The sequence below is a fragment of the Poeciliopsis prolifica genome, unplaced genomic scaffold (genome assembly GCF_027474105.1).
Source record: "Poeciliopsis prolifica strain line A6 unplaced genomic scaffold, Auburn_PproV2 SCAFFOLD011, whole genome shotgun sequence".
NCBI classification, from domain to species: Eukaryota; Metazoa; Chordata; class Actinopteri; order Cyprinodontiformes; family Poeciliidae; genus Poeciliopsis; species Poeciliopsis prolifica.
The window spans coordinates 5,354,726-5,372,221 of NW_026562386.1; the positions used below are offsets into that span (position 1 = coordinate 5,354,726).

General features: G+C 36.5%; 1 protein-coding gene across 1 annotated transcript in view; it reads left to right on the top strand.

Moving 5' to 3' along the window:
- The first annotated feature begins 3,385 nt into the window (after positions 1-3,385).
- Positions 3,386-17,496, top strand: part of tspan15 (tetraspanin 15) — a 39,718-nt gene continuing 25,607 nt past the window's right edge. The window contains exons 1-2 of the mRNA XM_055036852.1: positions 3,386-3,533; positions 14,770-14,955. Coding sequence (XP_054892827.1) covers positions 3,453-3,533; positions 14,770-14,955 — 267 coding nt within the window. The 5' untranslated portion in view covers positions 3,386-3,452. The remainder of the gene's footprint in view (positions 3,534-14,769; positions 14,956-17,496) is intronic.

Consider the following 17,496-nt stretch of genomic DNA (forward strand, 5'->3'; position numbering starts at 1 on the left):
TGTTACATTTGCTACCTTGCCATTACGGTGCCACCACATGAACTTAAAAAAACCTAAATGTTTTGTCACTGTAGCATTTTTATCTCCAGTTATTACCAACATCAAAGTGTCACAACGGTGCAGCTGAGGAAACCTCTCAGGAGTGAAACTGGGATCCACATGACAGCCGGGTTTGAAGACGGCTGTAATCTAACCTATGAATACTGAGCGCTCACATAATAACGGTGTAATGGGAACTGGCTGTGGATCGCAGTGCTGCAGCTGGAGTGATGCCATCTCACAAACAGTCTCTGCATGTGTTTCATGTCCTGCAGAGCAAACAGTCTGATGGTACCTGTCTCTAACCGCTTTCACTCCTTTCTCTCTTTTCTATTCCCATGATTGTCACCAAACTGCCACTTTTTTATAATTCCTCAGCTCTATTTTTTTTCCCAGAAGTGAAAGTAGGTGCATGCGTTGACACTGACGAGAAGGGAAGAAGGAATATTAAGCTGACTACACTTTTTTTCTCTCTGTGTGTGTGTGTGTGTGTGTGTGTGTGTGTGTGTGTGTGTGTGTGTGTGTGTGTGTGTGTGTGTGTGTGTGTGTGTGTGTGTGTGTGTGTGTGTGTGTGTGTGTGTGTGTGTGTGTACAGTATGAGCAGCATGTGGGCGCTTTCACATGAGTAGCAGGGCCAAGGCCAACATGGAGGGAAGAAGAAATGAAAGCTTTGGCAGTTTGCAACAAAACTCACTCAGTGTGTTTTTCTGAGACAGCCTTTGCCAAGATGGTGGTTCATCTGTTTTTAGCAGATAAACTCCTCTGCTGCTGTAGCCCAGCTACTTCAAGGTGCAGTGAATTTAGAGATGGTCTTTTACATACTGTTTATTTTCTTTGATATCAAACTCTAACAGCAACAACACTGTAAAACATGAGAAGATGGTTGAAATTGAAAATGAAAGTCCACCTGCTGCCTTAAAAATGCAATTTAAATCAACACAAAAATTACTCTGGTTTTAACTCAGAAATTATAGCTGATTAAACTAGAGATATGTTGTCTAAACATTGTTTTTTTTAAGTTCATTAATCTTGAATTGTGAGGTTTAACTTAATGCTGCAATTTAAAACAAATAATTATTTCACAATATGCAAATAAAAACTGTCCTGACCTGGTTAAAGAGCCACATTTCTACATTATCAACTTCTTTTACTTTACAATAATTCAAACTGTTTCAAATTGCCTAAACAAAATTTCTGACCTGATAATGAATTTTATGAAACATTATAATGAATTCAGCTAAAAAACAAAAACAAGCTCATCCTAAAACTTGAAAATAAACATTTGCCTTAATAAAACACAAGAGTCAGATCAACGTAACGCATCTCAGGATACAAAACCATGCCGCAAAGCATTCTGGGAAATAGTTCCCACTCCTGTATTTTTCTTCTTCCAGTTTTTTAAGTGCTAATCCAAAAACTCTAATTTATTAACTCCTAATGAAAAAATTTGCAACTTACTACTGTAAGTTTATCGTTCACAAAACAACTCAGAATCAAAATCTAAAACTCCGTAAATTTATTTGACTTTAAGAGTACAAGATAGTTGACACAACTAAATGAAATGTTTTACAGTGAAGTAGCTTTTTACACACAGCTGTCACGGACTGGTCCTGCCAGCGGATCAACCGAAACACTGTGAAGCCACTTTTAATCGACAACTTATTTTCAAAAACACACTGAGTTGCTGCCATGTTGCTGATTTGTTTTGTGTGTTCAACAACTGAAACGGCTGAAAAACAAACCATGACATAAACGTTTCATATCAGTTTATTTTGATAATTACTGCTTAGTTGTTTTTTTTATTATTTTAAATATCTGAAACGCTACTAAACATTTCCTGTTTTATCTGCAGTTTCCACAAATTAACACACCTTTTATCAAAAAAAAAAATGCAGGAAAGAGGGAACGACAGAAAGCAAATGGATTGCAGGATTCATGCAAAAATGATGCAGTGTTTTGAAAGAAAAGCCTCAACAATGCAATTATAATTGATTATTATTACTAAAACCCAATTTATGTGCTTTGATTGTGTCTTTTCAATTACAGCCTGCTTCAAATCATCAGCAAAGAGACAAAAGAAAAAGAAGAAAGAGTTGGCAAATCACAAAACATGTGTTGTTGATGTCTTTATTGATGTTTTAATAATGTATTTTCGAAGCCGGACAGGCGCTGGTGAATCTGGTGGAGGAGAAATTCTTGCTGCAGAGAGAACAGACCTCAACCTGAGTGAAGTTGCCCCCCACCACCTTCTTCAAATCAGACAAAATTGGTGTAAAACGTTTGTGCAGCAAAAATTTTCATTTGAGCTGCTGTCATTTTAAAGATATAAAGAAATGATTCTAGAGGTCAGCAAAGGTCAACTAGGCCCCCCACTTTCTTCAAGTCAAACAAAATGGGTGTCAATCAACTCGACTGTTTGTGGTGGTTTGTGCAGCAAAAAATGTTGTTTGTGCTGCTTTGGCTTTTAAGATATTTCTGAAATGTTAAAGGTCAAAAAGTCAACCAGATCCTCCACTTTTGTGAAATCAAACCAATTTGGTGTCAAACGTTTGTGCTTTATACCAGCAGAAACACAGCCGAGTTGATTGACAGCCATTGTGTCTGATTTAAAGAAGGTGGACCTCACTCAGGTCAGACACCATCATGCGTTCCAGTTCTACTCAGAAATGGGAGATTCCAACTTCCATTTCTGAGCCGTCGTAAAAATCTTCAACACCCGAAGTCGGAGATCCCACTGTGAAACAGGAAGCACCGGAGATACAACTTGGAGGAACAAATATCCTTTAATATTTAAATACTTATAAACTAGGCGTTCATAATATTAAATCCAGCTGGTTTTAGCCTGGATTCAGCCCTCTTTAATTCAGGATCCTAAAATGGAAATACATTTTAGTAGGTTGAACTGAAGGTGCAGTTTAGTTATATTATTGAAAAGTAAATTTGACTTCTTGGATTTAATTGAAAGAAATCTGAATTATGTACAGAACATTCAAAAACAGAAACTCTCACAAATAATTTTTTCCTAGTTTCTGGAGCAACTATGTTAGTACTTGAGATGAGACAAAACAAGTAACTTTCCATGAAGATGTGAGCGTGTTTTAGGTCAATTATTCCTTAATATTGATTAAAATTAGATTAATCCCATTGTCAGATTACTTCACCTAAAAGGAGACATTTTCCCCCAATAAAAAGTGAAATAATCTGCCAATTGAACTAGTGAAAGAGTTTCCCCTTCCCAGTGGATGTAGTGAATAAATGAGTGAAATAAATGCAGGTGCAGACTGAGGCCGTTTATCCAGCCATTCAGCGGCGGCGCGTGCAGGTGTGGCAGCGATGTCAACCCGGAAGTGAGTTTGTTGTCAACACGGCAGCCGTTGAGCCCCTCAGTCCGCTCCGCTCCGCTGTCGGAGACGATGCCTGGACGCTGCAGCCCTCAGAGGTTTGGCTACACGGTGGTCAAGTTCATCTTGTTCTCCTACGCCTGCGTGTTTTGGGTGAGCGTCGCCATAAACGTCGAGTTTTTTTTTCCTGTTTGTTCAGAGAGTCCGGCGAACTGAGTGACAGCTTGTTATTGTCTGCCGGTGTTTGAGGATATAAGTTGTTTTACGTTTAGTTCTGCTCTGGTTTCCGATGGAGAGTGATTTATGACTGTAGCTCGGGTTATTATTTTATTTATTATTATTGTTTGTAGCCTGTGGAGTAACGACGTCTCTCGCATCAGAGTTTGCGCTTCTTATCTGGTGGCCACACCTTCCTCTGCTCACCTTTACTCCAAACAGCGGCTGTTCTTGAGAAACACAGAGGAAATCAATTTAAAAAACAATCAGGAGAGCTTGAGACTACGTCTGCATTTGCGCATGATCAAATCACTAATGTCTGTAAACGAATGATTTGCTTCAAAGCACCAAATCTCAGTTTCTATCAAGATTTCCTCTAATTTGGGGTAAATTAGCTGCCTCAAATCATCTCATCTACATACGAATGACTGCTTATGTTAATCTGTAATTATGTTGAATAAGATTTGAAGACTATTTTGTGAAAGTGCTGTGTCAGCTATGACCACAAGCAGTTCAAGACTCAAGGCGCATGTCATTGTGGTCAGGAGTCTGTAGGATCCACACAATCTGTTTTAAATTCTAGTTCCTATTCATTTGACTGATTTATTACACTCAGAGCAATTGTATGTCAAGTGTTCCTTTTGTATTTCTTAATTATTACGGAAAACCCAAAACAACATTTACATGTATTATAAAAATACACGTAAATTGCAGCTTGACTGAAACTGTTGGTTAAAGTAATAAAGCAATGTTAGAATATATACAGCTCTGGGGGAAAAAAAGAATAGATTCCTTAAAATGATCAGTTTCTCTGATTTTACGTTTTATAGGTATGTTTGATTAAATGAACTTTGTTCTTTTATTCTATGAACTACTGACAACATGTCTCTGAAATTCCAAGCAAAAAATTTTTATTTATTTGCAGAAAATGAGAAAAGATGCAGTGCATTCAGACCTGAAATAATGCAAAGAAAACAAGTTGATATTCATTTAGAAACAACAATATTAACATAAATCCTGACCATTTCTACTTTTAATTAATCTTTATGTCGAATCTTATGTTGTTCAAACAATAATGCTAATATGTCACCATAAAGGACAGAATGTCCATGATATATTTCCATTTCTTCATTATCCTGCACATTAAATACAGTTTTATCCCAGGTTCAAACATATTTTCAGTTTAACGATGCACTTACAACATTTCAAAGTCATCTGAATCGATTATGCATTAAACAAAGAGCTCAATTAAACTTTTTGCTACTGGGAAATTTAGTTTATATTTGTTAGAAAATGCCAGCTTAGCAGGTTTTCCCCAGTGTATTATAAGCCTGGCGGGCCACTAGGCTTTACTTGTGCTCTGCCAGGCTTAGCATTGCTTATTTATTTAAGTTTTTTTTTTCAGACTTTATAGTTGGTGTTCATCCTCCAATCTTTCAATAACACATAATTATCAAGTGATATTTCCAAATTTCCCAACCAACAGGCTTAGCAGGTTTTCTTGGGGAAACCTTGAGCTTAGCAGGATCATTTAACTTTAAAGAGACATATTCTTTAGATTTTTTTGTTTTATTTACACCATGTAGGACATCCCATGTCTCAATTCAAATGGAGCAATATGCTGATGGGTTGCATTCATCCTGTGATTGTCTGACTTTTCCCTAACATAGGCAGCGCTGCAGCTGGGCTGCCTAACAGAAGGAATAACAGTGTATAGGCAGACTGACACTCCAGTTAAAAATCACTTGTCTGTTTCCAAATCGTTTTGGCAAGGACAAGCAGAGAATAGAGAAGAAGCAGCAGTCGGTTCATTATAGGGACTGAATGCTGCGCTGATGGAGGGAGGAGAGGAAAGTAATTGAGCTGCGTTTATTTTGCTTCCACAGGTTGCAACTCTTTCATAATAAAGTAATTTTCTATTCAGAGCCTGAGAAGAATGTAGTTAATCTGGAAAAATAGAAGCAGTCTCAGTCTGATTGTTTTCTCAAGAAAGCAAAGACACTCAAAATCCACTCAGTGATTTATCGATTGATGCGAGTTCAGCTTTTCCTTCTTTTAATGAATGTTGTACGCTATACTGACTTTCTGCAAGCCTTGTTGATTATTGCAAATATTGAAGTAGTAGCCAAATGCAAATAGCACAGAGAAAGCAGTTTGGAGGGAAATCTGTGCTACTTAAACTTTCAGAGATTTAAATGTTTTTAATCTGTCTACATTCTCATTGTCTGAGTTGTTGAACAGGAAGTGCCAAGGATGTAAACAAGCCAAGTAACGGTTCCTTACAGCGACACAACAATGGTCTGAAACATGAGTAATGTCCTGCATGCTCTGGTCAATGATTTAAGTAACAAAAAATAATGGAGCTTTTTAGATAGGAGTTCAAACTAACCTCTAAGTGGATGAGAAAACCACAGGTTTCCTTTGGATTTTGGGTAAATCAGTGGGAGAGGATTTCACCAAATATTTTGTAAATGTTGTACAAAATCAGTTCAAACCGCTAAGAGTTTAGTGGGACTGTTTATAATATAATTTCAATTTTAGTGAGCCCTGCACCGAGTACAGTGAGATTTTCCTTAAGGTTGTGGCGTCATCATTTATGGGTGACTCAGTGAATATTATGTGTCGTTTATTTTTATCTTGTATTGTTTTGTTTTGTACTTCTTATTTTGCTTTTATCTTTTTATTATGGACCAGTTTGTGTCTGGAGTAAAGGCATAATGACGATGATGTTATATGCGTTAAATTTTTTAAATGCTGTTACAGTGGATCACTGACTATTCTCAGATGTTTCTGTGCAACGTATTTCCAAATTATTTGTGGAAAATTTTTGTTCTTTTGAAGAGCACACATAAAGTATTTTATAGGAAATGTTCTTTAGAAAACTTAAATATCTCGCCGCAAAGCTATTTGAGATGTATTTGCAAGCAGCCAATGAAGGAGCGCCGTTTATTTTCCTTGTTGCTGATTGGCTGAACTCCGGAGAGCAGACCTTGAACAACATTGACGTTATCTTAACACACATTGAGGTATTTTTGGTGTTTGAACTGTGTCAATTTTATCCTCCCTAATGAATTTAATCTCTAAATATTTCAATATTGAGCTGCGACTGCAGAATATATCAGATTGAGTCTGTTAGATTAAAAACAACCAATAAAGCAGTTATTTCAGTTTAAGAAGAAAAGGCAGAAAGTCCTGCTGTTTTTACTGCAATAACCTGCCAGTTCTAGTAAGAAAGCAAGTTTTACATGTAGAAGGTCTGATGTTGATTTCACAGAAGCTACACTTTGTACAAATTCCTGAAGTCAGAAGATGGTTTAATATTAATAATTAAATATTAAATATTAGGTTTTAGAATAAGATCCTTATAATTGCACACAGACTATAACGAATCACAAATACATATCTAGGACATGATTTAAAAAAATAAAAAAGCTATAACTCTGTGCAGAAAATAACACAAGTCAGTGCTCTAAATTTTAAAATTGCATTGAGCTTAATAGATTTTGATTATTGACTATAAAAGCACCAGCCAAGTTTTTATTGCATCAATACAGGGAACAAAAATTGGATCCGGCAATGATTACTTCTGGGGCTTTATTTGAGACAATTTAATTAGCTTTTAACAAAAAAAATATGTTGAAAGTCTGCAGGAGGGAGATCCTGAAACGGCCAGTCACCATCTGACAGACTAATATAATGAAAAACATGATTTGACAATTTAAAAGTTCAGTTTTCCATTATATTAGACTGTCGGTCAATTATACGTAGAAATACTTTTACTAAAAACACCTCCTAGTTTTTTTTTTCTTTTAAATTATACGTGACAATTTAAGTCGCAGAGCTGGGTAGCAATAGCACAGATGAGAAAGTTGGAATGTGGAAAGATAATTTATGATTTGGAATTTCATTACTTCTAGGCCATCAATTAAAACAGCACCAGCTTAGATTTTCTTGTATCAGTAACTGAAACTAAAAGCTTCAAAAGTCTCACCTACATATAAACCTGCTTATCTCGCTTTGTTTTTGACATTTTAATTAACTCTGACAAAAAAAAGTTTTCAAGTCTGCAGGAGGCAGATTCTGAAACGTTCAGTCAGTGTATTTAAATACCTGTTAAATTAGACTGTCATTCAACAGAAATATTTTTATTCAGAACAACTTCTATATTTATTTTTATTTATGCCAAACAAAAATAAAGGGAACTAGGAATCGGTAGCACAGATGAGGAAGTTGAAGTGTGCATAGGTAATTTATGCACCGGCGTTTGAATCTAATGTACAATATTTTTTATTTTAAGTGGAAAAACTATGCATATTAATAGTTTATTACAATACTCCTGCTTATGCAGAGGTTTGTGCTGATAGAAATGTGTCATTAAGTATCATGACGATGATATAAACTTGAATATTTTGTGATATAATCCTTTTCTCTCGTGTTTTACATGTTCTGCTGTAGATTTTAGGATAATAATGTAAATATACGGGGAACTAATTTGGATTTGAAAGCTTTTGAATTACTTTTAAGGTTGGAGCTGATGTGTTCAATGTCAGCTGAATTAAAAATGATGTAGTAAAACAGACTGACTTCGGTTCATTTTGAGTCCAGCTCCTATCAGTGAAGGACTCTGGACTCTGGTATTCCTCATTTGGTCGGTATTTCTTGTTTACACACATTTTCCCCTCTGTTCTCTGAACTGTTTCTGAGTTTCAAGTTTGGCTAGATGCTTTCACAAATGTTCTGCAGAGCAGTTTGGCAGAGTAACCTCGGCCTGCTTCCTTTATATCAGTCATCCGCAGCTTTAAATGTACGCACGTAAACAGAGGCCTGGCGGTGTTACTGTAGTTTCCTCCTCCACGGTAAAAGCTGAGGCAGAGTATGTTTCCACCTCTTTGTTTGTAGTTTGATAAGATTATGAAGAATATTTGAACATAGGTTACACTGTGCAGCTTTCCTCATCAATGTTTTTTGCCAAAATGTGTTTGTATTGCTTCAGAATTTGAACACTTTCCAGACAGCGACTTTCTTTTGTTCATGTTGACAGTATGTTTGAAAAGGTTTTCTCTTCTCCCTTGTAAGACGAATTAAGTGAGTCTGACCCTACAACACATGGCGAGTTGGGACAGGTAAAGAAAAACAGGCGAGATAGTTTTCGCTTTTGAATCTCTGACATCTACATGTGTGAAAACACCAGTTTTTTCTTCTGCACTTCTTTTCCTTTTCTTCTCTCCAGCATTTCTTTTAAAATATTAATAAAAAAAACAGAATCCAGTAGGGAAAATAAATGGCAGGAAAAAAAACGCAATCGAAACAAATTTGCCAGATTCTTTACTTTGCCAAAAACAAACCTAGTTATTCACTATGTAGATTGTTTTTTCTTTTTTTGTTTTTACATGATTGTTAAAACTGTCTTAATAGTGATGTTTGAGGCACTGGGAGAAGGCAAAGGAAATATTTTTTTTTACAGATATGTCTCTTACTATACTTTCATGTCACAACACCCTAATGGTTTTAATATATTGATGTAAAATATACTTCTTAATAAATATTACATATTCCAGCTTTAAGCATTAGTAAGTGTACCAAGATTTTAAAAAGTTGCTTGTTTAAAAGTGCTAAAATGTTCTTTTAGAAAGTCTTTCTATTAATATAAAGTTTTTGATTGACGAGGGAAAACTAATGATTTCCCTCCTACCTGTAGCTGTGCACTGCTAATCAGCCAACTGCTGTGCCTTTCTTTAAAGTGTTTATTGTGGTGGTGGTGTGTAATATTTTTGCAGTAATGAGACAAGACATTTCTTCATTTTCTTGTGATTGTTGCCATACTGTAATGGAGGGAATTTTCTGCCATATTCCAAGAGAACACATTTTCAGCCTGAAAATGTATTTGATTCTCACGTCTAAAACCTGTACTTACATTTTCATTTTGAAAGCAGAACTTTGTTTTTCTTCTCAAAACTTATAATACTTGTACTCAAAATCTCTGCTCTTTCATATTTTCACTGAGCTGTTTCAAACCTTTCTCGTCGCGCTCAAAACGTGTCTCTACTCAGAACAAATGTACGCTTGCAAACCTTTCTGCTTGCTTTTGAATCATTTTCTGCTCTCAAAACAAAAATGAACCTGACAACCTCTCAGCCAATAGAATGAAAGTGTTGTACTTGTGACACCTTTTTACTAAATATGTTTTATGTGAGCAGAATTTATGCACTTCTCAAGAGTAGAACAAGTATAGCTAACATTAGCAGGCTAATTAGACATGCTATCTGCTCTGGCAGCTAGTCTGCAGTCAGTTGTTTAACACACCACTCATAGCTTACAAGTTGTGGTTTTAAAACACATGATCCTTAGGGATGATTTATGACACAACTTAAGTTTCCACAGCATGACTGTGCCTCATTCTTATTTTGGGTCAGCAAAGAAAACAAACGCAGTGTTGGACTGCAGAATCTACTCCATCACTCACATATGTTATTTGACCCAAACTACGAGAGTACTGGTGCAAATTATTCAGGTTTGTCCTTCATGCTGAAAGCTCAACCTGAACTGGATACGATTTTAATGATTCTAGGAAACCAAAAAAAGCTCAAGAAACTGAATAAAGCACAGCAGGGGTCCTCTGGCATGTGAAGACAAAAAGACATGAGACAGAACAGGAAGTAGCAGAGCTGATGCTCAGTTTCTCTCTGTAAGTAACAAGGTTGGACAGGATTAAGAATGAAGCCATCAGAGGCAGAGCACTGACTGGGAGATAAAGTTAGAGATGGTTTAGACATGCGAAGTGGAGTAGTGGTCGGTAGAAAGATGTTAGAGATGTTAAGGAAAAAGACAAAGAGGAAGGCCTAAGATGAGATATATGGATGGAGTTATGGATGACAAAGAAGTATTTGAAGTCAGGATTAAGGACATAGACGACAGTCAGATAGTTCACCGGGGAATTTTTCTGCCATAAATCGAAATCACACATTTTCAATTTGAAAGCAGGACTTGATGTCTTTTGTTCTCAAAACTTGTAATGCTTTACTCAACACTTCTGCAGATATTCACTGTGCTTCTCTTCGTCTTTTTATAATCCGGCTTTTATAATAAGATCCACACTGACTCAGTGTCTTGTACTGAAAACCTGACTTTGCTGCACACAAGTCAGCTTTTATTGAATTTATTAAAGTATTTTGAAATCCAATGACCCAAATCTTGTTTCTATAACTGAGGATAAATTTGTTTAATCGAGCCCAAAACCATTTGAAAACTAATTTTCTTTATCTTAATGCAGCAGAATCCTTTGTATGTTTGGCTCTACTATGAGACACATCCATCGCCTACAAAAACAATAAAATCAGACGGCTTTATTTGTGTGTTTTGGGTTTAACTCTTCTCATCCCACCAGTATGAGAAAATAAATTGTGAAATCAAAATAATCAGTTAATTTTGTTGCAGTAGGAAAATAATTTCTTCTTCTTTTTTTTTTTTTTTAAATACAAACACTCGCATCATGTCATACATTTTCAGTCAAAATTCTTCAATGCCACAATAAAAGCTTGTATTTTTACTCTTATCAAACCCAGGAAATCTCATATTCATCACACGGTTGCATTATATTAAAATTCTTGAAAGTGTTACCTGCTTTGCTCCCTGAACAAATGTTTGCTGGCCTCCAGTTCCCGGCGCTCACATGCTGCATTTTAATACATCTGAATCCTCATCAAAGCTCTCTACCATATTTTTTCCTGCTTTTGCAGTGGAATAAAAACAACACAGTGACTGTAAAGCAGCCCTCAGGGTCTACATTTTCACCTGCTATCACTCTCCAACCCACGTTTTGAGTTGTTTCCCTGCATTAATATCAGTTTTCTAAATTCACAACACACCATGCTGCCTGCTGAAATGACCACATAAACACAGCAGGTGGTTTGTTATTTCACTTACATACAGAATGAGAACCGGAAGTGAGAAAATGTCATTTCTTTCACAGCCCACACTGAATGGCTGGGTAGGGTAACCCACGAGATAAGGACTCATTCACATGTCAGCGGCTGTCTTCCTGTCAGCTGAATTTGTTGCTCTTCTGTCACTCACTGAGCAAAATGTAGAAACACACACAGCCGAAACTTACTGTGTTCAAAGCAGTTTCAGCATCTGAGTGATGACTGTACAAAGATGAATAGTCCTCTGGCTCTGCTCTCCGCCTGTGTGTTTGTGTGTGTGCTCTGATTCTCATGAAAGAGTTGCAACATTTTTCTGTGTTGGTTTTTGATGAAACAACGTTTAACAAAACCTTTAACTGATTTTCTCTCTATACTTGGGTGCCGCGCATGCAGTTGAGCTGTTGCAGTTTTCAGCACGTGTGTTATATAAAGTCAACCTTTTTTTAGCTTTACATCATGTTATAATGTTTATCCCACCTACCTAGTGTTGCCTTGATTCTTTCAGGCATGTTTGGGAAATCCTTTAATCTCGGTCAAGCGCTGCAAAAGGCCTAGGTGGATCTAGCCCCGCCTTCGAGACACAGCTCCTCCTCCAAGCTGCAGTTTCTGAGCTTCCACCTCACAGATCAGCCTCTCCTGCAACTCCAACACTCAGCTCCTTCAGACTAGCCAACAGCATTTAGCAAACAATCAGTTGACCTCAGTATACCAGTTACTTCTCATTGCAACACCTGTAAAAACATTATTGGAAGGAGGACTGATGTTGTGATTTCCTGGAGGTGGAGTTTCAGAATGAGCAGGAGTTTTTAAAGGGACAGAGGCCCAATTTTAACGTGTTAAATTAGGAAGAAAATTTTCCTTTAAGTCATACTTAATATATACAGCATTTATATAACAATTGAAGTTAATATAATTACTTGATTGTAATTGTACAATCAAGTAATTGTACTATAGTGACTCAACAAATTAATTTTCTTTCTATTTAAAATAAAATTATACCAGTCTGCAGGAGTGTATCATTTCAAAATGGCTTCTCATGTTGTTACCTGCTACTAAAATTTGATCTCTCTTTAATTTGCACATCAGGTCAGATATTTGCAGTGTAAATAGTCCAATTATTCTAAAGTAACCAGCAAAAACAAGGTGTGAGGATGGATATTCCCAGTGAGAGGTGTAATTGTTGGAGTTTTGTGAGGGCAGAATTATCGTAGCTGTCAGAAATGACTCCCAGAGGATCAAAAATAAAAGCTTTCAAAATAAAAAAATCACTTTTTGTTCAGATTGAGGGAGCTATGGTTGATTTTTGGATACACAAACATGTCAGTTAAGCAAAGGTCAGTACAGGTGGGATGTTGCTGCGTGGCTTTTGTCTCAGTGTGAGGTAATAGGTCTGTAGTCCCAGCTGGAGTCTTCCTGTGTGGGTTTTCTTGCTCATGGAAACAGAAAACATGCTTTTTGTGGCTGTTTGCTTTAAAATTGATCTTGAAAATGATGAAGTGTGTGCTTGGTCGTTTGTCCAGGATGTTCCCGTGTTGGACCTGGGATTGACTGATTACCTGTCTAGGATGTACCTCACAATTCCCCCTGGGAAAACCTGCAGCCCCGCAGAACAGCTGAGGAGTGTTTTCTCTTTGGTGTCGCTTCATAGTTTTACTGTCTGAGAAACTTAAATTGTTCAAATGCCTGGATCTGATTCTGTGTTGGTTCATTTGTTACTCAGGGTTTCTAGTTCCACCGTTTGGGATTTAAAACTTTTATGTTTTAATAAAAAATATTGGAAACATATTTTCATTTATAGACTTTGCTTCCGTCCTATTGTCTGAATATATTCTCCTTTCTAAACAAGGTGAGGCAGCGGATGGTTTCTGTAACTGAAAAACCAAACACAAGTGTCTCGTATCGATCTGCTGATAACTATTGATCCCGATCTATTTTTTTTTTAAATAGATGAAATGATTCCAAACTGGAATCATTTATTTTTAAGCAGTTATGAGACGCAGTGATAAAAACTTAAACTGCTGCTGCGCCAGTTACTCAACAGTCTGTTTCTAGGTAACCACGTGTCACTCAACACGCTGCTTTTTGCTAAGTAACCAAAAAGTGAGCAGTGAGTTGATGCAACCTTACTTAGCTGGCAGTGACAGGTGGAGTCTTCCTACATCTCCCAGTTTGGTTCTGGATCAGAGTCCAGTGAAATCAACTATCAGATGTATTATTTATTATTGATCACATGTCTATCGTGACACATATTGTTATTAATTTATCGATCAGCCCTAGTTGCTCCTCAACTTTGGAGGAAGCTCTCAGAAACCTGAGAAACTGTTGGCTGCTTTTAAATCATTTAATAAGAATCTTTTTTTTTTTTTACAGCAGGTTTTCAAAGAATAGGACCATGAAACATTTTGCCTGTTGGAAGCATTAGATTGTTGCTCCACCTCTGGAGCTACAGTGCTTGGATAAGATATAAATTTAAAACAATACTTCAATCTAAAGTTGGATACAAATTAGATATTTATATCTATAGTTTAACAAATTTCTTTTGTGTCATACTTTATGCTGTGTGATGTATTAGGCTCTCTAAGCCGAGTTTATAGGTCTTTGTTTTTCCTTTGATGTCTTGTAAATCACTTTGGATTAGCTTATGTATGACGAGCGCTATATAAATAAATCCTCCCTTCCTTCAAACTTTAGTTGATTTTATTGAGGTGTTGTTTAAACTGGATGTTCATTTAGTGAAGGGATTGTCTTTCACAGTTTAAAAGCTTATATATTCATCTGAATGTTTGCAAACATTTGCTATTGAAGTCTACAAGGAGTAATTATAACTTTTTCCTTTAAATCTAAACAAATGGATACATTTCCTCATTAGTGTGAATAATAGAAATAATTGCCTTGCAAACAAAATACAACAAATTTTTATTTGCCACATTAAAACAGAAGTTGTTAATTGGGTCCCTTTATGGGATCCAATTAAATGCAGTTTTGTTTATTATTCACTCCCAACACAATCTTAATCCAGTTGCATTCAGTGCAATTCTATTAAATTATAATCCAGACAAACATAATACTGTAGATATAAAGTCAGAAAGCGACCTGTCAATACCTTGGATTTCATGAGGTTTGGTTTTAAGGTTTATCATAATAAATGGTGGAATTAATGTATTATTTCTTTAATCCGTGATCCAACTAAAATTGTATCTTTTCAGAAATTAAAATAATCCACCCTGACTGATGATCTGTTGTGTTTCCAGTTTATAGGCACTTTTATCCTGGCCATTGGCATCTATGCAGAGGCGGAGCGACTGCGTTTTAAGACCCTGGACGGTTTGTTTTTGGCCCCGTCTATAATTCTCATCCTGTTGGGAATTGTGATGTTCGTCGTCTCCTTCATTGGAGTTTTGGGCTCACTGAGGGATAACCTGAAACTTCTGAATGTGGTGAGTATCTGTCGACTTTCTATGTCAAAATTTAAAAAGGAAAAACTAAGAAGTCCTGTGAACACGGTAGTTACTTTTCGTCCCATAAAATCCCGCTCTGTGAAGCGATCATTTGTTTAGAAACGCAGCGGATGTGCACACAACTCTAAGTGCTCTCTATTTACTATGGTTACCTGCATTCATCTTGGTGTTTTAGCATCAGCTAGCATGCTGTCAGCGTACTACAAGTGTTTATCAGAGTGATAAAATAAGTTATGCTGCTAAATTGACATTAATGAATGAGATGCGTCTTAATGACCCATAAGCTGCAGGCGAGTCGATAAATAACGAGAAAAAAAAACGGCACAAATGTCAGATATTACTTACATGCTAGCAATTTTGTTAACGGTAAGCTGATCAGCTCTCAATAAGAGATGTCGAGTCCTTCTAAATAAGACAAATGTATACATGGTGACCGACAAGGGCACAGGAATAAAGGGTTTTCCTGAGATTACAGAATTTAACAGAATTTATAGTTGGATAAATGATGGATTTCCCTCCTCTCTAACGAAATAGATTAAGTTAAAAGATTCTCGGTAAAAAAAAAAAACAAATTACATTAGAAATTCACCTTTAGGTTAACTTTATTTTGAAAAACACACATAGCCTTTTTCTTTTCTTTTTTTTAATGAAAAGTGATAGAAATAAACTATTTTTTTATATGTGGTGTCTTAATTGTTTGTCCTGTTTCTGAGCCATTTAATTCAGTTTTTTGTAGGACATTTTTCCTTTCTCTCCTTTGAAGCTGCAGCATTTCTGCTCGTCATGCTGTGTGTGCAGGCTCTGTGTCACAGGGCCATTTGATCTTATCTCTGTTAATATGCATGCCATAAACTGTCTGAGAGCTGTACTGTTCCTCTAAATTGGGTCAGTCATTAACATGATTCAAATTTACTTTTAACAATTGCAAATAGATTCAGAACTGTCACAAGTGTGATGCATCTAAAAATAAATAATTTCCCTGTGGTTAGCCTGCCTTATGTTTTTTATTAAGAACCAAATAACTACAATTTTTTCCTGTAATATTTAACAATTTTATATTTGAAAATAAACTGAAGGTGCAAGTTTACCAACAAGGAGGTTCAACGCCTCCTGAAGATATGAACAGCATTTCACAGGTTTTCTAAGTGCTCCCCTCCCATCAGGGTTATCTGTGTTGAATAGATCCTTTATCGTCTAAAAATGCTTTTAGCATCCCTTCATCAAATGCTTCTCTGAAGAATCTAATTTCTTTAGGTAGCTGCCCATCAAGGAGTATTGTGTAGCCTTCTAAACTTGCCAAGTTGCTCTGCAGCTGCCGAACAATAAAACCTGAGCTGCAGCCTCAATGCTCCATCTTGGATAAATGTGGTCAATTTTCACTCAGATTTGAAACTCTTTCTCCATGGGGGCCATCGACAAAAGAGGGTGCATTTCCAGTATAGAAAATTTCAGAACTGTGCTGTAATTGTTTGCCAGCAGTAGTTCGGGAGGCTTTGCCCTCTGTTGGGGACGTCCATACAGTCTCGTACTGCCGAACAGCAAGTGGCTCTTTGCTGCTTTGCTCACAGTTTAGATTTTCTTCAGGGTTTTGGAAAAATATCAAAATCTCTTGGAGGTTGTATTTAGTAAAGAGAAATGTTGTGGAATATTCAAAGACACATTTAAAGAGGAGACTGAAGGAAAACGGTAACTTGGCCGTCATGCCCACCGACTAGTATAAATATCTAAATAATTTTCTTCCTCTGTAAAAGATTATAATCAATGTTCTTAGTAGATTACCAGTAGGGATGCTGTTTGTTCTTTTTTTAAAGTTTGAAACACCTAGTTGACTTTATTTTTGATAAACCCTGTAGTTTGTGATCCTTCTCCAAATCCAATTTAGTGTTTGACCAGAAGCCGGTTTGTGCCACGACTCGGCCTGTCGCAATTAATCTATCAATCCTATGATCAATTAAGCACGACTGTGGCTGAGTGGCAGAGTTGTCGTCTTGCAATCGGAAGGTTGTAGGTTCGATTCCAGCTTCCTCCTTCTACATGTCGATGTGCCTCTGGGCAAGGCACTTAACCCCAAATTGCCTACCGGTCTGCATTTCGGTGTATGAATGTGTGCGTTTGTGAGTGCGAATGGGTGGATGTGACTCTTGTGTGAAGCGCTTTGAGTGGTCAAAATGTGCTATATAAGTTCAGTCCATTTACCATTTAAAGCGAGCTCAATAATTTCTATGATTTACTGGATGGTCTCAAATCTGGAAGTCAATACGTGGGTTAAGAGACTAATATTTTAATTTAAAGTTGTACGTATAAAGATGTTGTTTTATTGGTGATCCATGAGTGTTAAATGGGTTAAGTCTGAAAAAGTTTGGAAAACACTGCTTTACGGGTACCATGAAATGTTTCCATGCTGATTTTACACATTTATTTTCATAATTTTCATATACTTTCAGGTGAAATTTTGCATTATTTCAAAGAGTTTAAATGTAAGAACATTTTCCTTTTGCTTTCTGTATCTTTTAACCTCAA